Source organism: Drosophila rhopaloa, unplaced genomic scaffold, assembly GCF_018152115.1.
Source record: "Drosophila rhopaloa isolate 14029-0021.01 unplaced genomic scaffold, ASM1815211v1 contig_2, whole genome shotgun sequence".
NCBI lineage: Eukaryota > Metazoa > Arthropoda > Insecta > Diptera > Drosophilidae > Drosophila > Drosophila rhopaloa.
Genome location: NW_025335083.1, coordinates 18,342 through 44,545, shown reverse-complemented (window position 1 = coordinate 44,545; position 26,204 = coordinate 18,342). Strand labels below are relative to the sequence as shown.

The 26,204-nt window shown below is 38.2% G+C and overlaps 14 protein-coding genes across 14 annotated transcripts; 7 read left to right on the top strand and 7 right to left on the bottom strand.

The window, feature by feature from the left end:
* Window positions 1–2: 2 nt before the first annotated feature.
* On the top strand, window positions 3–481 carry LOC123037763 (histone H2B). Its single transcript, XM_044460107.1, has one exon. It carries the CDS (start codon window positions 58–60, stop codon window positions 427–429), a length of 372 nt encoding a protein of 123 aa, XP_044316042.1. The 5' UTR covers window positions 3–57; the 3' UTR covers window positions 430–481.
* A 291-nt stretch (window positions 482–772) lies between these two features.
* LOC123037759 (histone H1-like) lies at window positions 773–1,647 on the bottom strand. The gene has a single exon (XM_044460103.1). It carries the CDS (start codon window positions 1,601–1,603, stop codon window positions 863–865), a length of 741 nt encoding a protein of 246 aa, XP_044316038.1. The 5' UTR covers window positions 1,604–1,647; the 3' UTR covers window positions 773–862.
* Window positions 1,648–5,067: 3,420 nt separating this feature from the next.
* Window positions 5,068–5,486, top strand: LOC123037766 (histone H4). The gene has a single exon (XM_044460110.1). The coding sequence runs from the start codon at window positions 5,128–5,130 to the stop codon at window positions 5,437–5,439; it is 312 nt and encodes a 103-aa protein (XP_044316045.1). The 5' UTR covers window positions 5,068–5,127; the 3' UTR covers window positions 5,440–5,486.
* A 393-nt stretch (window positions 5,487–5,879) lies between these two features.
* On the bottom strand, window positions 5,880–6,363 carry LOC123037762 (histone H2A). Its single transcript, XM_044460106.1, has one exon. The coding sequence runs from the start codon at window positions 6,316–6,318 to the stop codon at window positions 5,944–5,946; it is 375 nt and encodes a 124-aa protein (XP_044316041.1). The 5' UTR covers window positions 6,319–6,363; the 3' UTR covers window positions 5,880–5,943.
* Window positions 6,364–6,482: 119 nt separating this feature from the next.
* LOC123037764 (histone H2B) lies at window positions 6,483–7,059 on the top strand. Its single transcript, XM_044460108.1, has one exon. It carries the CDS (start codon window positions 6,538–6,540, stop codon window positions 6,907–6,909), a length of 372 nt encoding a protein of 123 aa, XP_044316043.1. The 5' UTR covers window positions 6,483–6,537; the 3' UTR covers window positions 6,910–7,059.
* On the bottom strand, window positions 7,028–8,118 carry LOC123037760 (histone H1-like). The gene has a single exon (XM_044460104.1). It carries the CDS (start codon window positions 8,082–8,084, stop codon window positions 7,344–7,346), a length of 741 nt encoding a protein of 246 aa, XP_044316039.1. The 5' UTR covers window positions 8,085–8,118; the 3' UTR covers window positions 7,028–7,343.
* Window positions 8,119–11,935: 3,817 nt separating this feature from the next.
* On the top strand, window positions 11,936–12,354 carry LOC123037772 (histone H4). Its single transcript, XM_044460129.1, has one exon. It carries the CDS (start codon window positions 11,996–11,998, stop codon window positions 12,305–12,307), a length of 312 nt encoding a protein of 103 aa, XP_044316064.1. The 5' UTR covers window positions 11,936–11,995; the 3' UTR covers window positions 12,308–12,354.
* A 393-nt stretch (window positions 12,355–12,747) lies between these two features.
* On the bottom strand, window positions 12,748–13,231 carry LOC123037768 (histone H2A). The gene has a single exon (XM_044460125.1). It carries the CDS (start codon window positions 13,184–13,186, stop codon window positions 12,812–12,814), a length of 375 nt encoding a protein of 124 aa, XP_044316060.1. The 5' UTR covers window positions 13,187–13,231; the 3' UTR covers window positions 12,748–12,811.
* Window positions 13,232–13,350: 119 nt separating this feature from the next.
* On the top strand, window positions 13,351–13,927 carry LOC123037771 (histone H2B). The gene has a single exon (XM_044460128.1). The coding sequence runs from the start codon at window positions 13,406–13,408 to the stop codon at window positions 13,775–13,777; it is 372 nt and encodes a 123-aa protein (XP_044316063.1). The 5' UTR covers window positions 13,351–13,405; the 3' UTR covers window positions 13,778–13,927.
* A 193-nt stretch (window positions 13,928–14,120) lies between these two features.
* On the bottom strand, window positions 14,121–14,992 carry LOC123037767 (histone H1-like). Its single transcript, XM_044460124.1, has one exon. The coding sequence runs from the start codon at window positions 14,949–14,951 to the stop codon at window positions 14,211–14,213; it is 741 nt and encodes a 246-aa protein (XP_044316059.1). The 5' UTR covers window positions 14,952–14,992; the 3' UTR covers window positions 14,121–14,210.
* A 2,258-nt stretch (window positions 14,993–17,250) lies between these two features.
* Window positions 17,251–17,669, top strand: LOC123037773 (histone H4). The gene has a single exon (XM_044460130.1). It carries the CDS (start codon window positions 17,311–17,313, stop codon window positions 17,620–17,622), a length of 312 nt encoding a protein of 103 aa, XP_044316065.1. The 5' UTR covers window positions 17,251–17,310; the 3' UTR covers window positions 17,623–17,669.
* A 393-nt stretch (window positions 17,670–18,062) lies between these two features.
* LOC123037769 (histone H2A) lies at window positions 18,063–18,546 on the bottom strand. Its single transcript, XM_044460126.1, has one exon. The coding sequence runs from the start codon at window positions 18,499–18,501 to the stop codon at window positions 18,127–18,129; it is 375 nt and encodes a 124-aa protein (XP_044316061.1). The 5' UTR covers window positions 18,502–18,546; the 3' UTR covers window positions 18,063–18,126.
* Window positions 18,547–18,665: 119 nt separating this feature from the next.
* LOC123037770 (histone H2B) lies at window positions 18,666–19,144 on the top strand. Its single transcript, XM_044460127.1, has one exon. It carries the CDS (start codon window positions 18,721–18,723, stop codon window positions 19,090–19,092), a length of 372 nt encoding a protein of 123 aa, XP_044316062.1. The 5' UTR covers window positions 18,666–18,720; the 3' UTR covers window positions 19,093–19,144.
* Window positions 19,145–19,435: 291 nt separating this feature from the next.
* On the bottom strand, window positions 19,436–20,308 carry LOC108038671 (histone H1-like). The gene has a single exon (XM_017115500.2). It carries the CDS (start codon window positions 20,264–20,266, stop codon window positions 19,526–19,528), a length of 741 nt encoding a protein of 246 aa, XP_016970989.2. The 5' UTR covers window positions 20,267–20,308; the 3' UTR covers window positions 19,436–19,525.
* Between the last annotated feature and the right edge of the window lie 5,896 nt (window positions 20,309–26,204).

Below are 26,204 nucleotides of genomic sequence, written 5' to 3'. Positions count from 1 at the left end.
TCCGGCTCCGTTATGATCAGTGAATTGTGTTTGTGAAATTAAAAGTGAACTGAAATAATGCCGCCGAAAACTAGTGGAAAGGCAGCCAAGAAGGCTGGCAAGGCTCAGAAGAACATCACCAAGACCGACAAGAAGAAGAAGCGCAAGAGGAAGGAGAGCTATGCGATCTACATCTACAAGGTTCTGAAGCAGGTCCACCCTGACACCGGCATTTCGTCGAAGGCGATGAGCATCATGAACAGCTTTGTGAATGACATCTTCGAGCGTATTGCTGCAGAGGCTTCTCGTCTGGCCCACTACAACAAACGGTCGACCATCACCAGTCGGGAAATCCAAACGGCTGTTCGCCTGCTTCTGCCCGGAGAGTTGGCCAAGCACGCCGTTAGTGAGGGAACCAAGGCTGTCACCAAGTACACCAGCTCCAAGTAAATTTGCTGCGTTTGCGGAGGAAGATCCAAAACGGCCCTTTTTAGGGCCACAACATATTTTACCAAAGAAACTAAATTTTCAATACCATTCGCAATACAATATAAAATAATCAAAATAGTCCAGTTTAAATAAATAAATAAATTTATTCGATTCTGAATGCTACATTATTTGCCGACTTAGCCGCGGTTGCGTGCGTCAAAAGAATTAAATAAACTATTTTCAAAGATGTAATTCCGCCGCTACAGTTCTTTCAAAAAAGCACAATCACTATATTCTTGCTTTATAAAATAATTTGAATGCTATATCGAAAGAATCTTTCTCTTGTTAACAAACATTGTAGCCCTGAAAAGGGCTGTATAAATCAATTTCAGATTTCGAAATCTTAAATTGCGACTGTGAGCGTCCAGGTACAGGTACTGTACTTTTTCACAGTTTACTTCTTGGCAGCGGTAGTCTTTGCTTTCGGCTTCTTAGCTGTAGCAGGGGCAGCTGCTTTCTTTACCGCCTTTTTCGGCTTAGCAGACGCCGCTGGCTTGGTTTTGGGTGCTTTAGCTGCCTTCGGCTTCGCTGCGGTCGACTTGGTCTTTGGTGCTGCTGGCTTTGCCTTCACGGTTCCAGTTTTCTTAGCATCCTTGGCCCTTGCCTTCTCGGTTTTCTTTTTCTCGGCGGTCTTTTTGGTGGCCACAGCCTTCTTGATCTTGGGCTTTTTGTCGGCAGCCTTCTTGGCGGTGGCTCCGGTCTTCTTAACGGCTACCTTCCTGCTTTTGACTTTCTTCTCAGCAGACGCAACCTTTGGCTTGGGATCCTTCGCGGCAGACGCCGACAGTTTAAATGAACCAGACGCGCCCTTTCCCTTTGTTTGGATCAGTTTCCCATTGACGACGGCAGATTTCAAATACTTCTTAATGAATGGAGCCAATTTCTGGGCATCGCATTTGTAGGTGGCTGTGATATATTTCTTGATTGCCAGAAGCGATGAGCCGCCACGTTCCTTCAAATTCTTAATGGAAGCGTCCACCATTTGCTGAGTTGGCGGGTGCGATGGCGGTGCAGTGGGCTTCTTTGCCTTTGTGCCAGCGGATCCAGATGCCTTTTTGGCAGCCACCTTCTTCTCAACTGGCGCTGGTGGGGCAGCCACTGGGGACGCGGCCGTTGCAACTGCAGATTCAGACATTTTTGATCACTTAAATACACTTTGTTGTTTAGAAAATGGCGCGCGCGCTTGCTGCCGACCTCCTTCATACGGGTGAGAATCGAGGAGGAGAGCACTTCTACTATGGGTCTGACATCAGTCATTTGCTGTGCTGATGTCTGCTTGAAGTGCAAACTTATTTTCTGGTTTTTATTGTTTAAGACCTTTAATCGAAACAATGTTGTTGATTCTATACTAACTTAAATGTTTCATAAAGCACTTTGCATTTACGAAAATGTAATATCTTGTTTCGTTGGCCTTTTATCGCTGAATAAACTTGAACATTGTCATTTGTAATTTGAGCAATTTATTTAAAAACCTATTTTAAAATTAGAAATCTAACAAATATTTGTACGATTCTTAATACAAAATGAAATTTGAACTTTTTACTTTAGGAAATATTGAAAATTTAATCCGTTTTCATTAATTAAGATATTTTATTACTTGTTCCAAGTTGAGCCCAGTCGACATAAAAAGTTTGCTTTCAGGGTACATTCGGTCATAGTTTTCGAGATGAAAAAAATATAAAAGTTTCAAAATGTTATAGTTATTTAAGATTTTCTTAAACAAATCATTTGCATGTTTTGACCGACTTAATTTTTTAGTAATGTTTATGATAGTTTTGGCCAAAATAGGCAAATTTGGCTTGGCTATTCCCATACAATCTTGCTCCTATTATAAATCGTACCAAGTCCCAATCAAAAGAAAAATATAAATTGTATTGTTTTTGACATATTTTTTATTTTGTTTAATAGTAATGGGATTCCCCAACACTGCTGACTTATTTTCAGAGTGTGTTTTGCAGTTTTTCGATTTTTTAAAGAGATTTGAATACGGCATGTGGGTTGTGCTTGTCCCATACAACCTTGTGCCTGATAAAAGTCCCACCAAATACCAATCGAAAAAAAATACGAATTTGAACTTTTTCGAGATAGATTTTGTTTTATTTAATAAATAAGGGATTCGTTATCGTTGCTAAACTATTTTCAAGTTGAGTTTAAAAGTTTTTCGATTTTTTAATGAGATTTGAATGGCTTGGCTATTCCCTTATAATCTTGCTCCTATTTAAAATCGTACCAAGTCCCAATCAAAAAAAAATATAAATTGTATTGATTTTTGACATATTTTTATTTGTTTAATAGTTAAGAGATTCCTAAACGTTGCTAACTTATTTTTAGAGTGTCTTTTGCAGTTTTTCGATTTTTTAAAGAGATTTGAATACGGCATGTGGGTTGTGCTTGTCCCATACAACCTTGTGCCTGATAAAAGTCCCACCAAATACCAATCGAAAAAAAATACGAATTCGAACTTTTTCGAGATAGATTTTGTTTTATTTAATAAATAAGGGATTCGTTATCGTTGCTAAACTATTTTCAAGTTGAGTTTAAAAGTTTTTCGATTTTTTAATGAGATTTGAATGGCTTGGCTATTCCCTTACAATCTTGCTCCTGTTTAAAATCGTACCAAGTCCCAATCAAAAAAAATATAAATTGTATTGATTTTTGACATATTTTTGATTTGTTTAATAGTTAAGAGATTCCTAAACGTTGCTAACTTATTTTTAGAGTGTCTTTTGCAGTTTTTCGATTTTTAAAGAGATTTGAATACGGCATGTGGGTTGTGCTTGTCCCATACAACCTTGTGCCTGATAAAAGTCCCACCAAATACCAATCGAAAAAAAATACGAATTTGAACTTTTTCGAGATAGATTTTGTTTTATTTAATAAATAAGGGATTCGTTATCGTTGCTAAACTATTTTCAAGTTGAGTTTAAAAGTTTTTCGATTTTTTAATGAGATTTGAATGGCTTGGCTTATCCCTTATAATCTTGCTCCTATTTAAAATCGTACCAAGTCCCAATCAAAAAAAAAAATATAAATTGTATTGATTTTTGACATATTTTTTATTTGTTTAATAGTTAAGAGATTCCTAAACGTTGCTAACTTATTTTTAGAGTGTCTTTTGCAGTTTTTCGATTTTTTAAAGAGATTTGAATACGGCATGTGGGTTGTGCTTGTCCCATACAACCTTGTGCCTGATAAAAGTCCCACCAAATACCAATCGAAAAAAAATACGAATTCGAACTTTTTCGAGATAGATTTTGTTTTATTTAATAAATAAGGGATTCGTTATCGTTGCTAAACTATTTTCAAGTTGAGTTTAATAGTTTTTCCATTTTTTAATGAGATTTGAATGGCTTGGCTATTCCTTTACAATCTTGCTCCTTTTTAAAATCGCACCAAGTCCCAATCAAAAAAAAAATATAAATTGTATTGATTTTTAACATATTTTTTATTTGTTTAATAGTTAAGAGATTCCTAAACGTTGCTAACTTATTTTTAGAGTGTGTTTTGCAGTTTTTCGATTTTTTAAAGAGATTTGAATACGGCATGTGGGTTGTGCTTGTCCCAAACAACCTTGTGCCTGATAAAAGTCCCACCAAATACCAATCGAAAAAATACAAATTCGAACTTTTTCGAGATAGGTTTTGTTTTATTTGATAAATAAGGGATTCGTTATTGTTGCTAACTTATTTTAAAATTGAGTTTAATAGTTTTTCGGTTTTTTAATGACAGTTGAATGGTTAGTGCTATTCCCTTCAAACCTTGCACATTGTTCACATCCCAATGCCACACCCCCCTAAAGCGAATTATTTATTAAAATAAAATACATATTTATATATTTATTATAATTAGAAGACGCCAAAAGAAAAATTAATATCTCATCGAAAGTATTTTGTGGTCCTGAAAAGGACCGATTTGTACAAAGTATGCTGGCGCATTGGTCGCTAGTTGAGACCGTCTCAGCTTAAGCACGCTCACCGCGAATGCGACGGGCCAACTGGATGTCCTTGGGCATGATTGTTACACGCTTGGCATGAATGGCACACAAGTTGGTATCTTCAAAAAGGCCAACAAGATATGCTTCGCTAGCTTCCTGAAGAGCCATCACTGCCGAGCTCTGGAACCGCAAATCAGTCTTGAAGTCCTGAGCGATCTCACGCACCAGACGCTGGAAAGGCAGTTTGCGAATCAGCAGCTCGGTACTCTTCTGGTAGCGACGGATCTCACGCAGGGCCACAGTTCCGGGGCGATAGCGATGGGGCTTCTTCACGCCTCCGGTGGCTGGGGCGCTCTTACGAGCGGCCTTGGTGGCCAGTTGTTTGCGTGGCGCCTTGCCACCAGTCGACTTGCGAGCGGTTTGCTTGGTACGAGCCATTTTCGATTTCTATGTTGATATTTATATTCACTGATGTTCACTTCGCGTCTGAAAACACAATAAACGGTTGCCGCGTTCGCTGCCTGCTTATATAGCAAAATGTGGAGGGTTGGAAAGAGAAAGAGGCAGAGGCCATCTCGTTTGACGAGCGAAGAGCGAGACGAATATATCGCTCGGACTCGCTCGGGTATCTATGGGTTTAGGTATAAATAGGGGCACGCCGAAAAATCGGAATTAGTTCTTCAGTGACTTTCGTGCAGTGTGTTAATATAGTAGAAAAGTGAAAAATGACTGGTCGTGGTAAAGGAGGCAAAGGCTTGGGAAAAGGTGGCGCCAAGCGTCATCGCAAAGTGCTGCGTGATAACATCCAGGGTATTACGAAGCCAGCCATACGCCGTTTGGCTCGTCGTGGCGGTGTGAAGCGCATCTCCGGATTAATTTACGAGGAAACACGTGGTGTTCTGAAGGTGTTCCTGGAGAACGTTATCCGTGATGCCGTCACCTACACCGAACACGCCAAGAGGAAGACTGTCACAGCCATGGATGTCGTGTACGCCCTGAAGAGGCAAGGCCGCACCCTGTACGGTTTCGGCGGTTAAAAACAAGTACAGCTTGTACTTCATTCAGCAATCGGTCCTTTTCAGGACCACCATTACATCTCCAAAGCAGACAAATTTTCAAAACATTTTACGCTTTTTTGTTTTATTGGCTGGGAACTCCAAATTGGGAGTGAACAAAATCGAAATATTTAGTTTTCACCGCGAGCATTCGTCCGTTTCTCAAACAGGTAGAAAAATGTGTTGTAAAACAATCACTTACAGACATGTATAAAAATGTTTTTTGTTCAGACTGTACTGTTTCAGATGCGAAAGCAGTCTGTCTGATAAAGTTATACAATAAAATTATTATTTAACTTCCCGAACATTTTTAAAACCCAAGATGATGTGTTCACTAGATACATATTTTTTATTTGAAATACTTTTTGATGCCTGATGTTCTATTAGAAAATATTAACAATTCTTTGGTAAAAACTTGGTCGTCCTGAAAAGGACGGTTGGGTATGTTTATGTACAAGTATGTAGTTGGCTCTGCTTTTGGAACGTTTAAGCCTTCTTCTCGGTCTTCTTGGGCAACAGAACAGCCTGGATATTGGGCAATACTCCACCCTGGGCAATGGTGACGCCGGAGAGCAGCTTGTTCAATTCTTCGTCGTTGCGAATGGCCAGCTGCAGATGACGCGGGATAATCCTAGTCTTCTTGTTGTCACGAGCAGCATTGCCAGCCAACTCGAGAACCTCGGCGGCCAGATATTCCATCACGGCAGCCAGGTAAACCGGAGCGCCGGCACCAACACGCTCGGCATAGTTGCCCTTGCGGAGCAGACGGTGAATACGGCCTACTGGGAACTGAAGACCAGCCCGGTTGGAGCGGGACTTTGCCTTTCCCTTCACTTTGCCACCTTTTCCACGACCAGACATTTTGCTTTATTTCACTTAGTTCACTTAACACACAAAAACGAATGCTCGAGAAAAATTGGTAGCCACATATTTATACTTTTTTGCCTGCCTGCGCGTTTAGTTAGGGTGGGGTGCCTTATACCTGAAAAGGTTGCTCGAAAAAAAGTATAAGGGTGAACGCGTTCCGGCTCCGTTATGATCAGTGAATTGTGTTTGTGAAATTAAAAGTGAACTGAAATAATGCCGCCGAAAACTAGTGGAAAGGCAGCCAAGAAGGCTGGCAAGGCTCAGAAGAACATCACCAAGACCGACAAGAAGAAGAAGCGCAAGAGGAAGGAGAGCTATGCGATCTACATCTACAAGGTTCTGAAGCAGGTCCACCCTGACACCGGCATTTCGTCGAAGGCGATGAGCATCATGAACAGCTTTGTGAATGACATCTTCGAGCGTATTGCTGCAGAGGCTTCTCGTCTGGCCCACTACAACAAACGGTCGACCATCACCAGTCGGGAAATCCAAACGGCTGTTCGCCTGCTTCTGCCCGGAGAGTTGGCCAAGCACGCCGTTAGTGAGGGAACCAAGGCTGTCACCAAGTACACCAGCTCCAAGTAAATTTGCTGCGTTTGCGGAGGAAGATCCAAAACGGCCCTTTTCAGGGCCACAACATATTTTACCAAAGAAACTAAATTTTCAATACCATTCGCAATACAATATAAAATAATCAAAATAGTCCAGTTTAAATAAATAAATAAATTTATTCGATTCTGAATGCTACATTATTTGCCGACTTAGCCGCGGTTGCGTGCGTCAAAAGAATTAAATAAACTATTTTCAAAGATGTAATTCCGCCGCTACAGTTCTTTCAAAAAAGCACAATCACTATATTCTTGCTTTATAAAATAATTTGAATGCTATATCGAAAGAATCTTTCTCTTGTTAACAAACATTGTAGCCCTGAAAAGGGCTTGTATAAATCAATTTCAGATTTCGAAATCTTAAATTGCGACTGTGAGCGTCCAGGTACAGGTACTGTACTTTTTCACAGTTTACTTCTTGGCAGCGGTAGTCTTTGCTTTCGGCTTCTTAGCTGTAGCAGGGGCAGCTGCTTTCTTTACCGCCTTTTTCGGTTTAGCAGACGCCGCTGGCTTGGTTTTGGGTGCTTTAGCTGCCTTCGGCTTCGCTGCGGTCGACTTGGTCTTTGGTGCTGCTGGCTTTGCCTTCACGGTTCCAGTTTTCTTAGCATCCTTGGCCCTTGCCTTCTCGGTTTTCTTTTTCTCGGCGGTCTTTTTGGTGGCCACAGCCTTCTTGATCTTGGGCTTTTTGTCGGCAGCCTTCTTGGCGGTGGCTCCGGTCTTCTTAACGGCTACCTTCCTGCTTTTGACTTTCTTCTCAGCAGACGCAACCTTTGGCTTGGGATCCTTCGCGGCAGACGCCGACAGTTTAAATGAACCAGACGCGCCCTTTCCCTTTGTTTGGATCAGTTTCCCATTGACGACGGCAGATTTCAAATACTTCTTAATGAATGGAGCCAATTTCTGGGCATCGCATTTGTAGGTGGCTGTGATATATTTCTTGATTGCCAGAAGCGATGAGCCGCCACGTTCCTTCAAATTCTTAATGGAAGCGTCCACCATTTGCTGAGTTGGCGGGTGCGATGGCGGTGCAGTGGGCTTCTTTGCCTTTGTGCCAGCGGATCCAGATGCCTTTTTGGCAGCCACCTTCTTCTCAACTGGCGCTGGTGGGGCAGCCACTGGGGACGCGGCCGTTGCAACTGCAGATTCAGACATTTTTGATCACTTAAATACACTTTGTTGTTTAGAAAATGGCGCGCGCTCTTGCTGCCGACCTCCTTCATACGGGTGAGAATCGAGGAGGAGAGCACTTCTACTATGGGTCTGACATCAGTCATTTGCTGTGCTGATGTCTGCTTGAAGTGCAAACTTATTTTCTGGTTTTTATTGTTTAAGACCTTTAATCGAAACAATGTTGTTGATTCTATACTAACTTAAATGTTTCATAAAGCACTTTGCATTTACGAAAATGTAATATCTTGTTTCGTTGGCCTTTTATCGCTGAATAAACTTGAACATTGTCATTTGTAATTTGAGCAATTTATTTAAAAACCTATTTTAAAATTAGAAATCTAACAAATATTTGTACGATTCTTAATACAAAATGAAATTTGAACTTTTTACTTTAGGAAATATTGAAAATTTAATCCGTTTTCATTAATTAAGATATTTTATTACTTGTTCCAAGTTGAGCCCAGTCGACATAAAAAGTTTGCTTTCAGGGTACATTCGGTCATAGTTTTCGAGATGAAAAAAATATAAAAGTTTCAAAATGTTATAGTTATTTAAGATTTTCTTAAACAAATCATTTGCATGTTTTGACCGACTTAATTTTTTAGTAATGTTTATGATAGTTTTGGCCAAAATAGGCAAATTTGGCTTGGCTATTCCCATACAATCTTGCTCCTATTATAAATCGTACCAAGTCCCAATCAAAAGAAAAATATAAATTGTATTGTTTTTGACATATTTTTTATTTTGTTTAATAGTAATGGGATTCCCCAACACTGCTGACTTATTTTCAGAGTGTGTTTTGCAGTTTTTCGATTTTTTAAAGAGATTTGAATACGGCATGTGGGTTGTGCTTGTCCCATACAACTTTGTGCCTGATAAAAGTCCCACCAAATACCAATCGAAAAAAAATACGAATTCGAACTTTTTCGAGATAGATTTTGTTTTATTTAATAAATAAGGGATTCGTTATCGTTGCTAAACTATTTTCAAGTTGAGTTTAATAGTTTTTCGATTTTTTAATGAGATTTGAATGGCTTGGCTATTCCCTTACAATCTTGCTCCTGTTTAAAATCGTACCAAGTCCCAATCAAAAAAAAAATATAAATTGTATTGATTTTTGACATATTTTTGATTTGTTTAATAGTTAAGAGATTCCTAAACGTTGCTAACTTATTTTTAGAGTGTCTTTTGCAGTTTTTCGATTTTTTAAAGAGATTTGAATACGGCATGTGGGTTGTGCTTGTCCCATACAACCTTGTGCCTGATAAAAGTCCCACCAAATACCAATCGAAAAAAATACGAATTTGAACTTTTTCGAGATAGATTTTGTTTTATTTAATAAATAAGGGATTCGTTATCGTTGCTAAACTATTTTCAAGTTGAGTTTAAAAGTTTTTCGATTTTTTAATGAGATTTGAATGGCTTGGCTATTCCCTTATAATCTTGCTCCTATTTAAAATCGTACCAAGTCCCAATCAAAAAAAAAAATATAAATTGTATTGATTTTTGACATATTTTTTATTTGTTTAATAGTTAAGAGATTCCTAAACGTTGCTAACTTATTTTTAGAGTGTCTTTTGCAGTTTTTCGATTTTTTAAAGAGATTTGAATACGGCATGTGGGTTGTGCTTGTCCCATACAACCTTGTGCCTGATAAAAGTCCCACCAAATACCAATCGAAAAAAAATACGAATTCGAACTTTTTCGAGATAGATTTTGTTTTATTTAATAAATAAGGGATTCGTTATCGTTGCTAAACTATTTTCAAGTTGAGTTTAATAGTTTTTCGATTTTTTAATGAGATTTGAATGGCTTGGCTATTCCCTTACAATCTTGCTCCTATTTAAAATCGTACCAAGTCCCAATCAAAAAAAAAATATAAATTGTATTGATTTTGACATATTTTTGATTTGTTTAATAGTTAAGAGATTCCTAAACGTTGCTAACTTATTTTTAGAGTGTCTTTTGCAGTTTTCGATTTTTAAAGAGATTTGAATACGGCATGTGGGTTGTGCTTGTCCCATACAACCTTGTGCCTGATAAAAGTCCCACCAAATACCAATCGAAAAAAAATACGAATTTGAACTTTTCGAGATAGATTTTGTTTTATTTAATAAATAAGGGATTCGTTATCGTTGCTAAACTATTTTCAAGTTGAGTTTAAAAGTTTTTCGATTTTTTAATGAGATTTGAATGGCTTGGCTTATCCCTTATAATCTTGCTCCTATTTAAAATCGTACCAAGTCCCAATCAAAAAAAAAAATATAAATTGTATTGATTTTTGACATATTTTTTATTTGTTTAATAGTTAAGAGATTCCTAAACGTTGCTAACTTATTTTTAGAGTGTCTTTTGCAGTTTTTCGATTTTTTAAAGAGATTTGAATACGGCATGTGGGTTGTGCTTGTCCCATACAACCTTGTGCCTGATAAAAGTCCCACCAAATACCAATCGAAAAAAAAACGAATTCGAACTTTTTCGAGATAGATTTTGTTTTATTTAATAAATAAGGGATTCGTTATCGTTGCTAAACTATTTTCAAGTTGAGTTTAATAGTTTTTCCATTTTTTAATGAGATTTGAATGGCTTGGCTATTCCTTTACAATCTTGCTCCTTTTTAAAATCGCACCAAGTCCCAATCAAAAAAAAATATAAATTGTATTGATTTTTAACATATTTTTTATTTGTTTAATAGTTAAGAGATTCCTAAACGTTGCTAACTTATTTTTAGAGTGTGTTTTGCAGTTTTTCGATTTTTTAAAGAGATTTGAATACGGCATGTGGGTTGTGCTTGTCCCAAACAACCTTGTGCCTGATAAAAGTCCCACCAAATACCAATCGAAAAAATACAAATTCGAACTTTTTCGAGATAGGTTTTGTTTTATTTGATAAATAAGGGATTCGTTATTGTTGCTAACTTATTTTAAAATTGAGTTTAATAGTTTTTCGGTTTTTTAATGACAGTTGAATGGTTAGTGCTATTCCCTTCAAACCTTGCACATTGTTCACATCCCAATGCCACACCCCCTAAAGCGAATTATTTATTAAAATAAAATACATATTTATATATTTATTATAATTAGAAGACGCCAAAAGAAAAATTAATATCTCATCGAAAGTATTTTGTGGTCCTGAAAAGGACCGATTTGTACAAAGTATGCTGGCGCATTGGTCGCTAGTTGAGACCGTCTCAGCTTAAGCACGCTCACCGCGAATGCGACGGGCCAACTGGATGTCCTTGGGCATGATTGTTACACGCTTGGCATGAATGGCACACAAGTTGGTATCTTCAAAAAGGCCAACAAGATATGCTTCGCTAGCTTCCTGAAGAGCCATCACTGCCGAGCTCTGGAACCGCAAATCAGTCTTGAAGTCCTGAGCGATCTCACGCACCAGACGCTGGAAAGGCAGTTTGCGAATCAGCAGCTCGGTACTCTTCTGGTAGCGACGGATCTCACGCAGGGCCACAGTTCCGGGGCGATAGCGATGGGGCTTCTTCACGCCTCCGGTGGCTGGGGCGCTCTTACGAGCGGCCTTGGTGGCCAGTTGTTTGCGTGGCGCCTTGCCACCAGTCGACTTGCGAGCGGTTTGCTTGGTACGAGCCATTTTCGATTTCTATGTTGATATTTATATTCACTGATGTTCACTTCGCGTCTGAAAACACAATAAACGGTTGCCGCGTTCGCTGCCTGCTTATATAGCAAAATGTGGAGGGTTGGAAAGAGAAAGAGGCAGAGGCCATCTCGTTTGACGAGCGAAGAGCGAGACGAATATATCGCTCGGACTCGCTCGGGTATCTATGGGTTTAGGTATAAATAGGGGCACGCCGAAAAATCGGAATTAGTTCTTCAGTGACTTTCGTGCAGTGTGTTAATATAGTAGAAAAGTGAAAAATGACTGGTCGTGGTAAAGGAGGCAAAGGCTTGGGAAAAGGTGGCGCCAAGCGTCATCGCAAAGTGCTGCGTGATAACATCCAGGGTATTACGAAGCCAGCCATACGCCGTTTGGCTCGTCGTGGCGGTGTGAAGCGCATCTCCGGATTAATTTACGAGGAAACACGTGGTGTTCTGAAGGTGTTCCTGGAGAACGTTATCCGTGATGCCGTCACCTACACCGAACACGCCAAGAGGAAGACTGTCACAGCCATGGATGTCGTGTACGCCCTGAAGAGGCAAGGCCGCACCCTGTACGGTTTCGGCGGTTAAAAACAAGTACAGCTTGTACTTCATTCAGCAATCGGTCCTTTTCAGGACCACCATTACATCTCCAAAGCAGACAAATTTTCAAAACATTTTACGCTTTTTTGTTTTATTGGCTGGGAACTCCAAATTGGGAGTGAACAAAATCGAAATATTTAGTTTTCACCGCGAGCATTCGTCCGTTTCTCAAACAGGTAGAAAAATGTGTTGTAAAACAATCACTTACAGACATGTATAAAAATGTTTTTTGTTCAGACTGTACTGTTTCAGATGCGAAAGCAGTCTGTCTGATAAAGTTATACAATAAAATTATTATTTAACTTCCCGAACATTTTTAAAACCCAAGATGATGTGTTCACTAGATACATATTTTTTATTTGAAATACTTTTTGATGCCTGATGTTCTATTAGAAAATATTAACAATTCTTTGGTAAAAACTTGGTCGTCCTGAAAAGGACGGTTGGGTATGTTTATGTACAAGTATGTAGTTGGCTCTGCTTTTGGAACGTTTAAGCCTTCTTCTCGGTCTTCTTGGGCAACAGAACAGCCTGGATATTGGGCAATACTCCACCCTGGGCAATGGTGACGCCGGAGAGCAGCTTGTTCAATTCTTCGTCGTTGCGAATGGCCAGCTGCAGATGACGCGGGATAATCCTAGTCTTCTTGTTGTCACGAGCAGCATTGCCAGCCAACTCGAGAACCTCGGCGGCCAGATATTCCATCACGGCAGCCAGGTAAACCGGAGCGCCGGCACCAACACGCTCGGCATAGTTGCCCTTGCGGAGCAGACGGTGAATACGGCCTACTGGGAACTGAAGACCAGCCCGGTTGGAGCGGGACTTTGCCTTTCCCTTCACTTTGCCACCTTTTCCACGACCAGACATTTTGCTTTATTTCACTTAGTTCACTTAACACACAAAAACGAATGCTCGAGAAAAATTGGTAGCCACATATTTATACTTTTTTGCCTGCCTGCGCGTTTAGTTAGGGGTGGGTGCCTTATACCTGAAAAGGTTGCTCGAAAAAAAGTATAAGGGTGAACGCGTTCCGGCTCCGTTATGATCAGTGAATTGTGTTTGTGAAATTAAAAGTGAACTGAAATAATGCCGCCGAAAACTAGTGGAAAGGCAGCCAAGAAGGCTGGCAAGGCTCAGAAGAACATCACCAAGACCGACAAGAAGAAGAAGCGCAAGAGGAAGGAGAGCTATGCGATCTACATCTACAAGGTTCTGAAGCAGGTCCACCCTGACACCGGCATTTCGTCGAAGGCGATGAGCATCATGAACAGCTTTGTGAATGACATCTTCGAGCGTATTGCTGCAGAGGCTTCTCGTCTGGCCCACTACAACAAACGGTCGACCATCACCAGTCGGGAAATCCAAACGGCTGTTCGCCTGCTTCTGCCCGGAGAGTTGGCCAAGCACGCCGTTAGTGAGGGAACCAAGGCTGTCACCAAGTACACCAGCTCCAAGTAAATTTGCTGCGTTTGCGGAGGAAGATCCAAAACGGCCCTTTTCAGGGCCACAACATATTTTACCAAAGAAACTAAATTTTCAATACCATTCGCAATACAATATAAAATAATCAAAATAGTCCAGTTTAAATAAATAAATAAATTTATTCGATTCTGAATGCTACATTATTTGCCGACTTAGCCGCGGTTGCGTGCGTCAAAAGAATTAAATAAACTATTTTCAAAGATGTAATTCCGCCGCTACAGTTCTTTCAAAAAAGCACAATCACTATATTCTTGCTTTATAAAATAATTTGAATGCTATATCGAAAGAATCTTTCTCTTGTTAACAAACATTGTAGCCCTGAAAAGGGCTGTATAAATCAATTTCAGATTTCGAAATCTTAAATTGCGACTGTGAGCGTCCAGGTACAGGTACTGTACTTTTTCACAGTTTACTTCTTGGCAGCGGTAGTCTTTGCTTTCGGCTTCTTAGCTGTAGCAGGGGCAGCTGCTTTCTTTACCGCCTTTTTCGGTTTAGCAGACGCCGCTGGCTTGGTTTTGGGTGCTTTAGCTGCCTTCGGCTTCGCTGCGGTCGACTTGGTCTTTGGTGCTGCTGGCTTTGCCTTCACGGTTCCAGTTTTCTTAGCATCCTTGGCCCTTGCCTTCTCGGTTTTCTTTTTCTCGGCGGTCTTTTTGGAGGCCACAGCCTTCTTGATCTTGGGCTTTTTGTCGGCAGCCTTCTTGGCGGTGGCTCCGGTCTTCTTAACGGCTACCTTCCTGCTTTTGACTTTCTTCTCAGCAGACGCAACCTTTGGCTTGGGATCCTTCGCGGCAGACGCCGACAGTTTAAATGAACCAGACGCGCCCTTTCCCTTTGTTTGGATCAGTTTCCCATTGACGACGGCAGATTTCAAATACTTCTTAATGAATGGAGCCAATTTCTGGGCATCGCATTTGTAGGTGGCTGTGATATATTTCTTGATTGCCAGAAGCGATGAGCCGCCACGTTCCTTCAAATTCTTAATGGAAGCGTCCACCATTTGCTGAGTTGGCGGGTGCGATGGCGGTGCAGTGGGCTTCTTTGCCTTTGTGCCAGCGGATCCAGATGCCTTTTTGGCAGCCACCTTCTTCTCAACTGGCGCTGGTGGGGCAGCCACTGGGGACGCGGCCGTTGCAACTGCAGATTCAGACATTTTTGATCACTTAAATACACTTTGTTGTTTAGAAAATGGCGCGCGCGCTTGCTGCCGACCTCCTTCATACGGGTGAGAATCGAGGAGGAGAGCACTTCTACTATGGGTCTGACATCAGTCATTTGCTGTGCTGATGTCTGCTTGAAGTGCAAACTTATTTTCTGGTTTTTATTGTTTAAGACCTTTAATCGAAACAATGTTGTTGATTCTATACTAACTTAAATGTTTCATAAAGCACTTTGCATTTACGAAAATGTAATATCTTGTTTCGTTGGCCTTTTATCGCTGAATAAACTTGAACATTGTCATTTGTAATTTGAGCAATTTATTTAAAAACCTATTTTAAAATTAGAAATCTAACAAATATTTGTACGATTCTTAATACAAAATGAAATTTGAACTTTTTACTTTAGGAAATATTGAAAATTTAATCCGTTTTCATTAATTAAGATATTTTATTACTTGTTCCAAGTTGAGCCCAGTCGACATAAAAAGTTTGCTTTCAGGGTACATTCGGTCATAGTTTTCGAGATGAAAAAAATATAAAAGTTTCAAAATGTTATAGTTATTTAAGATTTTCTTAAACAAATCATTTGCATGTTTTGACCGACTTAATTTTTTAGTAATGTTTATGATAGTTTTGGCCAAAATAGGCAAATTTGGCTTGGCTATTCCCATACAATCTTGCTCCTATTATAAATCGTACCAAGTCCCAATCAAAAGAAAAATATAAATTGTATTGTTTTTGACATATTTTTTATTTTGTTTAATAGTAATGGGATTCCCCAACACTGCTGACTTATTTTCAGAGTGTGTTTTGCAGTTTTTCGATTTTTTAAAGAGATTTGAATACGGCATGTGGGTTGTGCTTGTCCCATACAACTTTGTGCCTGATAAAAGTCCCACCAAATACCAATCGAAAAAAAATACGAATTCGAACTTTTTCGAGATAGATTTTGTTTTATTTAATAAATAAGGGATTCGTTATCGTTGCTAAACTATTTTCAAGTTGAGTTTAATAGTTTTTCCATTTTTTAATGAGATTTGAATGGCTTGGCTATTCCTTTACAATCTTGCTCCTTTTTAAAATCGCACCAAGTCCCAATCAAAAAAAAATATAAATTGTATTGATTTTTAACATATTTTTTATTTGTTTAATAGTTAAGAGATTCCTAAACGTTGCTAACTTATTTTTAGAGTGTGTTTTGCAGTTTTTCGATTTTTTAAAGAGATTTGAATACGGCATGTGGGTTGTGCTTGTCCCAAACAACCTTGTGCCTGATAAAAGTCCCACCAAATACCAATCGAAAAAATACAAATTCGAACTTTTTCGAGATAGGTTTTGTTTTATTTGATAAATAAGGGATTCGTTATTGTTGCTAACTTATTTTAAAATTGAGTTTAATAGTTTTTCGGTTTTTTAATGACAGTTGAATGGTTAGTGCTATTCCCTTCAAACCTTGCACATTGTTCACATCCCAATGCCACACCCCCTAAAGCGAATTATTTATTAAAATAAAATACATATTTATATATTTATTATAATTAGAAGACGCCAAAAGAAAAATTAATATCTCATCGAAAGTATTTTGTGGTCCTGAAAAGGACCGATTTGTACAAAGTATGCTGGCGCATTGGTCGCTAGTTGAGACCGTCTCAGCTTAAGCACGCTCACCGCGAATGCGACGGGCCAACTGGATGTCCTTGGGCATGATTGTTACACGCTTGGCATGAATGGCACACAAGTTGGTATCTTCAAAAAGGCCAACAAGATATGCTTCGCTAGCTTCCTGAAGAGCCATCACTGCCGAGCTCTGGAACCGCAAATCAGTCTTGAAGTCCTGAGCGATCTCACGCACCAGACGCTGGAAAGGCAGTTTGCGAATCAGCAGCTCGGTACTCTTCTGGTAGCGACGGATCTCACGCAGGGCCACAGTTCCGGGGCGATAGCGATGGGGCTTCTTCACGCCTCCGGTGGCTGGGGCGCTCTTACGAGCGGCCTTGGTGGCCAGTTGTTTGCGTGGCGCCTTGCCACCAGTCGACTTGCGAGCGGTTTGCTTGGTACGAGCCATTTTCGATTTCTATGTTGATATTTATATTCACTGATGTTCACTTCGCGTCTGAAAACACAATAAACGGTTGCCGCGTTCGCTGCCTGCTTATATAGCAAAATGTGGAGGGTTGGAAAGAGAAAGAGGCAGAGGCCATCTCGTTTGACGAGCGAAGAGCGAGACGAATATATCGCTCGGACTCGCTCGGGTATCTATGGGTTTAGGTATAAATAGGGGCACGCCGAAAAATCGGAATTAGTTCTTCAGTGACTTTCGTGCAGTGTGTTAATATAGTAGAAAAGTGAAAAATGACTGGTCGTGGTAAAGGAGGCAAAGGCTTGGGAAAAGGTGGCGCCAAGCGTCATCGCAAAGTGCTGCGTGATAACATCCAGGGTATTACGAAGCCAGCCATACGCCGTTTGGCTCGTCGTGGCGGTGTGAAGCGCATCTCCGGATTAATTTACGAGGAAACACGTGGTGTTCTGAAGGTGTTCCTGGAGAACGTTATCCGTGATGCCGTCACCTACACCGAACACGCCAAGAGGAAGACTGTCACAGCCATGGATGTCGTGTACGCCCTGAAGAGGCAAGGCCGCACCCTGTACGGTTTCGGCGGTTAAAAACAAGTACAGCTTGTACTTCATTCAGCAATCGGTCCTTTTCAGGACCACCATTACATCTCCAAAGCAGACAAATTTTCAAAACATTTTACGCTTTTTTGTTTTATTGGCTGGGAACTCCAAATTGGGAGTGAACAAAATCGAAATATTTAGTTTTCACCGCGAGCATTCGTCCGTTTCTCAAACAGGTAGAAAAATGTGTTGTAAAACAATCACTTACAGACATGTATAAAAATGTTTTTTGTTCAGACTGTACTGTTTCAGATGCGAAAGCAGTCTGTCTGATAAAGTTATACAATAAAATTATTATTTAACTTCCCGAACATTTTTAAAACCCAAGATGATGTGTTCACTAGATACATATTTTTTATTTGAAATACTTTTTGATGCCTGATGTTCTATTAGAAAATATTAACAATTCTTTGGTAAAAACTTGGTCGTCCTGAAAAGGACGGTTGGGTATGTTTATGTACAAGTATGTAGTTGGCTCTGCTTTTGGAACGTTTAAGCCTTCTTCTCGGTCTTCTTGGGCAACAGAACAGCCTGGATATTGGGCAATACTCCACCCTGGGCAATGGTGACGCCGGAGAGCAGCTTGTTCAATTCTTCGTCGTTGCGAATGGCCAGCTGCAGATGACGCGGGATAATCCTAGTCTTCTTGTTGTCACGAGCAGCATTGCCAGCCAACTCGAGAACCTCGGCGGCCAGATATTCCATCACGGCAGCCAGGTAAACCGGAGCGCCGGCACCAACACGCTCGGCATAGTTGCCCTTGCGGAGCAGACGGTGAATACGGCCTACTGGGAACTGAAGACCAGCCCGGTTGGAGCGGGACTTTGCCTTTCCCTTCACTTTGCCACCTTTTCCACGACCAGACATTTTGCTTTATTTCACTTAGTTCACTTAACACACAAAAACGAATGCTCGAGAAAAATTGGTAGCCACATATTTATACTTTTTTGCCTGCCTGCGCGTTTAGTTAGGGGTGGGTGCCTTATACCTGAAAAGGTTGCTCGAAAAAAAGTATAAGGGTGAACGCGTTCCGGCTCCGTTATGATCAGTGAATTGTGTTTGTGAAATTAAAAGTGAACTGAAATAATGCCGCCGAAAACTAGTGGAAAGGCAGCCAAGAAGGCTGGCAAGGCTCAGAAGAACATCACCAAGACCGACAAGAAGAAGAAGCGCAAGAGGAAGGAGAGCTATGCGATCTACATCTACAAGGTTCTGAAGCAGGTCCACCCTGACACCGGCATTTCGTCGAAGGCGATGAGCATCATGAACAGCTTTGTGAATGACATCTTCGAGCGTATTGCTGCAGAGGCTTCTCGTCTGGCCCACTACAACAAACGGTCGACCATCACCAGTCGGGAAATCCAAACGGCTGTTCGCCTGCTTCTGCCCGGAGAGTTGGCCAAGCACGCCGTTAGTGAGGGAACCAAGGCTGTCACCAAGTACACCAGCTCCAAGTAAATTTGCTGCGTTTGCGGAGGAAGATCCAAAACGGCCCTTTTTAGGGCCACAACATATTTTACCAAAGAAACTAAATTTTCAATACCATTCGCAATACAATATAAAATAATCAAAATAGTCCAGTTTAAATAAATAAATAAATTTATTCGATTCTGAATGCTACATTATTTGCCGACTTAGCCGCGGTTGCGTGCGTCAAAAGAATTAAATAAACTATTTTCAAAGATGTAATTCCGCCGCTACAGTTCTTTCAAAAAAGCACAATCACTATATTCTTGCTTTATAAAATAATTTGAATGCTATATCGAAAGAATCTTTCTCTTGTTAACAAACATTGTAGCCCTGAAAAGGGCTGTATAAATCAATTTCAGATTTCGAAATCTTAAATTGCGACTGTGAGCGTCCAGGTACAGGTACTGTACTTTTTCACAGTTTACTTCTTGGCAGCGGTAGTCTTTGCTTTCGGCTTCTTAGCTGTAGCAGGGGCAGCTGCTTTCTTTACCGCCTTTTTCGGCTTAGCAGACGCCGCTGGCTTGGTTTTGGGTGCTTTAGCTGCCTTCGGCTTCGCTGCGGTCGACTTGGTCTTTGGTGCTGCTGGCTTTGCCTTCACGGTTCCAGTTTTCTTAGCATCCTTGGCCCTTGCCTTCTCGGTTTTCTTTTTCTCGGCGGTCTTTTTGGAGGCCACAGCCTTCTTGATCTTGGGCTTTTTGTCGGCAGCCTTCTTGGCGGTGGCTCCGGTCTTCTTAACGGCTACCTTCCTGCTTTTGACTTTCTTCTCAGCAGACGCAACCTTTGGCTTGGGATCCTTCGCGGCAGACGCCGACAGTTTAAATGAACCAGACGCGCCCTTTCCCTTTGTTTGGATCAGTTTCCCATTGACGACGGCAGATTTCAAATACTTCTTAATGAATGGAGCCAATTTCTGGGCATCGCATTTGTAGGTGGCTGTGATATATTTCTTGATTGCCAGAAGCGATGAGCCGCCACGTTCCTTCAAATTCTTAATGGAAGCGTCCACCATTTGCTGAGTTGGCGGGTGCGATGGCGGTGCAGTGGGCTTCTTTGCCTTTGTGCCAGCGGATCCAGATGCCTTTTTGGCAGCCACCTTCTTCTCAACTGGCGCTGGTGGGGCAGCCACTGGGGACGCGGCCGTTGCAACTGCAGATTCAGACATTTTTGATCACTTAAATACACTTTGTTGTTTAGAAAATGGCGCGCGCGCTTGCTGCCGACCTCCTTCATACGGGTGAGAATCGAGGAGGAGAGCACTTCTACTATGGGTCTGACATCAGTCATTTGCTGTGCTGATGTCTGCTTGAAGTGCAAACTTATTTTCTGGTTTTTATTGTTTAAGACCTTTAATCGAAACAATGTTGTTGATTCTATACTAACTTAAATGTTTCATAAAGCACTTTGCATTTACGAAAATGTAATATCTTGTTTCGTTGGCCTTTTATCGCTGAATAAACTTGAACATTGTCATTTGTAATTTGAGCAATTTATTTAAAAACCTATTTTAAAATTAGAAATCTAACAAATATTTGTACGATTCTTAATACAAAATGAAATTTGAACTTTTTACTTTAGGAAATATTGAAAATTTAATCCGTTTTCATTAATTAAGATATTTTATTACTTGTTCCAAGTTGAGCCCAGTCGACATAAAAAGTTTGCTTTCAGGGTACATTCGGTCATAGTTTTCGAGATGAAAAAAATATAAAAGTTTCAAAATGTTATAGTTATTTAAGATTTTCTTAAACAAATCATTTGCATGTTTTGACCGACTTAATTTTTTAGTAATGTTTATGATAGTTTTGGCCAAAATAGGCAAATTTGGCTTGGCTATTCCCATACAATCTTGCTCCTATTATAAATCGTACCAAGTCCCAATCAAAAGAAAAATATAAATTGTATTGTTTTTGACATATTTTTTATTTTGTTTAATAGTAATGGGATTCCCCAACACTGCTGACTTATTTTCAGAGTGTGTTTTGCAGTTTTTCGATTTTTTAAAGAGATTTGAATACGGCATGTGGGTTGTGCTTGTCCCATACAACCTTGTGCCTGATAAAAGTCCCACCAAATACCAATCGAAAAAAAATACGAATTCAAACTTTTTCGAGATAGATTTTGTTTTATTTAATAAATAAGGGATTCGTTATCGTTGCTTAGCTATTTTCAAGTTGAGTTTAATAGTTTTTCGATTTTTTAATGAGATTTGAATGGCTTGGCTATTCCCTTACAATCTTGCTCCTATTTAAAATCGTACCAAGTCCCAATCAAAAAAAAAATATAAATTGTATTGATTTTTGACATTTTTTTGATTTGTTTAATAGTTAAGAGATTCCTAAACGTTGCTAACATATTTTTAGAGTGTCTTTTGCAGTTTTTCGATTTTTTAAAGAGATTTGAATACGGCATGTGGGTTGTGCTTGTCCCATACAACCTTGTGCCTGATAAAAGTCCCACCAAATACCAATCGAAAAAAAACGAATTCGAACTTTTTTCGAGATAGATTTTGTTTTATTTAATAAATAAGGGATTCGTTATCGTTGCTAAACTATTTTCAAGTTGAGTTTAATAGTTTTTCCATTTTTTAATGAGATTTGAATGGCTTGGCTATTCCTTTACAATCTTGCTCCTTTTTAAAATCGCACCAAGTCCCAATCAAAAAAAAAATAAATTGTATTGATTTTCAACATATTTTTTATTTGTTTAATAGTTAAGAGATCCCTAAACGTTGCTAACTTATTTTTAGAGTGTGTTTTGCAGTTTTTCGATTTTTTAAAGAGATTTGAATAGGGCATGTGGGTTGTGCTTGTCCCATACAACTTTGTGCCTGATAAAAGTCCCACCAAATACCAATCGAAAAAAAATACGAATTCGAACTTTTTCGAGATAGATTTTGTTTTATTTAATAAATAAGGGATTCGTTATCGTTGCTTAGCTATTTTCAAGTTGAGTTTAATAGTTTTTCGATTTTTTAATGAGATTTGAATGGCTTGGCTATTCCCTTACAATCTTGCTCCTATTTAAAATCGTACCAAGTCCCAATCAAAAAAAAAATATAAATTGTATTGATTTTTGACATTTTTTTGATTTGTTTAATAGTTAAGAGATTCCTAAACGTTGCTAACTTATTTTTAGAGTGTCTTTTGCAGTTTTTCGATTTTTTAAAGAGATTTGAATACGGCATGTGGGTTGTGCTTGTCCCATACAACCTTGTGCCTGATAAAAGTCCCACCAAATACCAATCGAAAAAAATACGAATTCGAACTTTTTTGAGATAGATTTTGTTTTATTTAATAAATAAGGGATTCGTTATCGTTGCTAAACTATTTGCAAGTTGAGTTTAATAGTTTTTCCATTTTTTAATGAGATTTGAATGGCTTGGCTATTCCTTTACAATCTTGCTCCTTTTTAAAATCGCACCAAGTCCCAATCAAAAAAAATATAAATTGTATTGATTTTTAACATATTTTTTATTTGTTTAATAGTTAAGAGATCCCTAAACGTTGCTAACTTATTTTTAGAGTGTGTTTTGCATTTTTCGATTTTTTAAAGAGATTTGAATACGGCATGTGGGTTGTGCTTGTCCCATACAACCTTGTGCCTGATAAAAGTCCCACCAAATACCAATCGAAAAAAATACGAATTCGAACTTTTTTGAGATAGATTTTGTTTTATTTAATAAATAAGGGATTCGTTATCGTTGCTAAACTATTTTCAAGTTGAGTTTAATAGTTTTTCGATTTTTTAATGAGATTTGAATGGCTTGGCTATTCCCTTACAATCTTGCTCCTGTTTAAAATCCTACCAAGTCCCAATCAAAAAAAAAAAAATAAATTGTATTGATTTTTGACATATTTTTGGTTTGTTTAATAGTTAAGAGATTCCTAAACGTTGCTAACTTATTTTTAGAGTGTCTTTTGCAGTTTTTCGATTTTTTAAAGAGATTTGAATACGGCATGTGGGTTGTGCTTGTCCCATACAACCTTGTGCCTGATAAAATTCGAAATTTGAACTTTTTCGAGATAGATTTTGTTTTATTTAATAAATAAGGGATTCGTTATCGTTGCTAAACTATTTTCAAGTTGAGTTTAAAAGTTTTTCGATTTTTTAATGAGATTTGAATGGCTTGGCTATTCCCTTATAATCTTGCTCCTATTTAAAATCGTACCTAGTCCCAATCAAAAAAAAAATATAAATTGTATTGATTTTTGACATATTTTTTATTTGTTTAATAGTTAAGAGATTCCTAAACGTTGCTAACTTATTTTTAGAGTGTGTTTTGCAGTTTTTCGATTTTTTAAAGAGATTTGAATACGGCATGTGGGTTGTGCTTGTCCCATACAACCTTGTGCCTGATAAAAGTCTTACCAAATACCAATCGAAAAAAAATACGAATTCGAACTTTTTCGAGATAGATTTTGTTTTATTTAATAAATAAGGGATTCGTTATCGTTGCTTAGCTATTTTCAAGTTGAGTTTAATAGTTTTTCGATTTTTTAATGAGATTTGAATGGCTTGGCTATTCCCTTACAATCTTGCTCCTATTTAAAATCGTACCAAGTCCCAATCAAAAAAAAATATAAATTGTATTGATTTTTGACATTTTTTTGATTTGTTTAATAGTTAAGAGATTCCTAAACGTTGCTAACTTATTTTTAGAGTGTCTTTTGCAGTTTTTCGATTTTTTAAAGAGATTTGAATACGGCATGTGGGTTGTGCTTGTCCCATACAACCTTGTGCCTGATAAAAGTCCCACCAAATACCAATCGAAAAAAATACGAATTCGAACTTTTTGAGATAGATTTTGTTTTATTTAATAAATAAGGGATTCGTTATCGTTGCTAAACTATTTTCAAGTTGAGTTTAATAGTTTTTCCATTTTTTAATGAGATTTGAATGGCTTGGCTATTCCTTTACAATCTTGCTCCTTTTTAAAATCGCACCAAGTCCCAATCAAAAAAAAATAAATTGTATTGATTTTTAACATATTTTTTTTTGTGTTTAATAGATAAGAGATCCCTAAACGTTGCTAACTTATTTTTAGAGTGTGTTTTGCAGTTTTTCGATTTTTTAAAGAGATTTGAATACGGCATGTGGGTTGTGCTTGTCCCATACAACTTTGTGCCTGATAAAAGTCCCACCAAATACCAATCGAAAAAAATACGAATTCGAACTTTTTCGAGATAGATTTTGTTTTATTTAATAAATAAGGGATTCGTTATCGTTGCTAAACTATTTTCAAGTTGAGTTTAATAGTTTTTCGATTTTTTAATGAGATTTGAATGGCTTGGCTATTCCCTTACAATCTTGCTCCTGTTTAAAATCGTACCAAGTCCCAATCAAAAAAATATAAATTGTATTGATTTTGACATATTTTTGATTTGTTTAATAGTTAAGAGATTCCTAAACGTTGTTAACTTATTTTTAGAGTGTCTTTTGCAGTTTTTCGATTTTTTAAAGAGATTTGAATACGGCATGTGGGTTGTGCTTGTCCCATACAACCTTGTGCCTGATAAAAGTCCCACCAAATACCAATCGAAAAAAATACGAATTTGAACTTTTCGAGATAGATTTTGTTTTATTTAATAAATAAGGGATTCGTTATCGTTGCTAAACTATTTTCAAGTTGAGTTTAATAGTTTTTCGATTTTTTAATGAGATTTGAATGGCTTGGCTATTCCCTTACAATCTTGCTCCTGTTTAAAATCGTACCAAGTCCCAATCAAAAAAAATATATAAATTGTATTGATTTTTGACATATTTTTGATTTGTTTAATAGTTAAGAGATTCCTAAACGTTGCTAACTTATTTTTAGAGTGTCTTTTGCAGTTTTTCGATTTTTTAAAGAGATTTGAATACGGCATGTGGGTTGTGCTTGTCCCATACAACCTTGTGCCTGATAAAAGTCCCACCAAATACCAATCGAAAAAATACAAATTCGAACTTTTTCGAGATAGGTTTTGTTTTATTTAATAAATAAGGGATTCGTTATCGTTGCTAAACTATTTTCAAGTTGAGTTTAATAGTTTTTCCATTTTTTAATGAGATTTGAATGGCTTGGCTATTCCTTTACAATCTTGCTCCTTTTTAAAATCGCACCAAGTCCCAATCAAAAAAAAATATAAATTGTATTGATTTTTAACATATTTTTTATTTGTTTAATAGTTAAGAGATCCCTAAACGTTGCTAACTTATTTTTAGAGTGTGTTTTGCAGTTTTTCGATTTTTTAAAGAGATTTGAATACGGCATGTGGGTTGTGCTTGTCCCATACAACTTTGTGCCTGATAAAAGTCCCACCAAATACCAATCGAAAAAAAATACGAATTCGAACTTTTTCGAGATAGATTTTGTTTTATTTAATAAATAAGGGATTCGTTATCGTTGCTAAACTATTTTCAAGTTGAGTTTAATAGTTTTTCGATTTTTTAATGAGATTTGAATGGCTTGGCTATTCCCTTACAATCTTGCTCCTGTTTAAAATCGTACCAAGTCCCAATCAAAAAAAAAAATATAAATTGTATTGATTTTTAACATATTTTTGATTTGTTTAATAGTTAAGAGATTCCTAAACGTTGCTAACTTATTTTTAGAGTGTCTTTTGCAGTTTTTCGATTTTTTAAAGAGATTTGAATACGGCATGTGGGTTGTGCTTGTCCCATACAACCTTGTGCCTGATAAAAGTCCCACCAAATACCAATCGAAAAAAAATACGAATTTGAACTTTTTCGAGATAGATTTTGTTTTATTTAATAAATAAGGGATTCGTTATCGTTGCTAAACTATTTTCAAGTTGAGTTTAAAAGTTTTTCGATTTTTTAATGAGATTTGAATGGCTTGGCTATTCCCTTATAATCTTGCTCCTATTTAAAATCGTACCTAGTCCCAATCAAAAAAAAAATATAAATTGTATTGATTTTTGACATATTTTTTATTTGTTTAATAGTTAAGAGATTCCTAAACGTTGCTAACTTATTTTTAGAGTGTGTTTTGCAGTTTTTCGATTTTTTAAAGAGATTTGAATACGGCATGTGGGTTGTGCTTGTCCCATACAACCTTGTGCCTGATAAAAGTCTTACCAAATACCAATCGAAAAAAATAC

Coding starts and splice junctions, on each gene's coding strand:
- LOC123037759 (XM_044460103.1), bottom strand. CDS start 1,603: ATGTCTGAATCTGCAGTTGCAACGGCCGCGTCCCCAGTGGCTGCCCCA.
- LOC123037768 (XM_044460125.1), bottom strand. CDS start 13,186: ATGTCTGGTCGTGGAAAAGGTGGCAAAGTGAAGGGAAAGGCAAAGTCC.
- LOC123037764 (XM_044460108.1), top strand. CDS start 6,538: ATGCCGCCGAAAACTAGTGGAAAGGCAGCCAAGAAGGCTGGCAAGGCT.
- LOC123037760 (XM_044460104.1), bottom strand. CDS start 8,084: ATGTCTGAATCTGCAGTTGCAACGGCCGCGTCCCCAGTGGCTGCCCCA.
- LOC123037771 (XM_044460128.1), top strand. CDS start 13,406: ATGCCGCCGAAAACTAGTGGAAAGGCAGCCAAGAAGGCTGGCAAGGCT.
- LOC123037766 (XM_044460110.1), top strand. CDS start 5,128: ATGACTGGTCGTGGTAAAGGAGGCAAAGGCTTGGGAAAAGGTGGCGCC.
- LOC123037767 (XM_044460124.1), bottom strand. CDS start 14,951: ATGTCTGAATCTGCAGTTGCAACGGCCGCGTCCCCAGTGGCTGCCCCA.
- LOC123037769 (XM_044460126.1), bottom strand. CDS start 18,501: ATGTCTGGTCGTGGAAAAGGTGGCAAAGTGAAGGGAAAGGCAAAGTCC.
- LOC123037773 (XM_044460130.1), top strand. CDS start 17,311: ATGACTGGTCGTGGTAAAGGAGGCAAAGGCTTGGGAAAAGGTGGCGCC.
- LOC108038671 (XM_017115500.2), bottom strand. CDS start 20,266: ATGTCTGAATCTGCAGTTGCAACGGCCGCGTCCCCAGTGGCTGCCCCA.
- LOC123037770 (XM_044460127.1), top strand. CDS start 18,721: ATGCCGCCGAAAACTAGTGGAAAGGCAGCCAAGAAGGCTGGCAAGGCT.
- LOC123037762 (XM_044460106.1), bottom strand. CDS start 6,318: ATGTCTGGTCGTGGAAAAGGTGGCAAAGTGAAGGGAAAGGCAAAGTCC.
- LOC123037763 (XM_044460107.1), top strand. CDS start 58: ATGCCGCCGAAAACTAGTGGAAAGGCAGCCAAGAAGGCTGGCAAGGCT.
- LOC123037772 (XM_044460129.1), top strand. CDS start 11,996: ATGACTGGTCGTGGTAAAGGAGGCAAAGGCTTGGGAAAAGGTGGCGCC.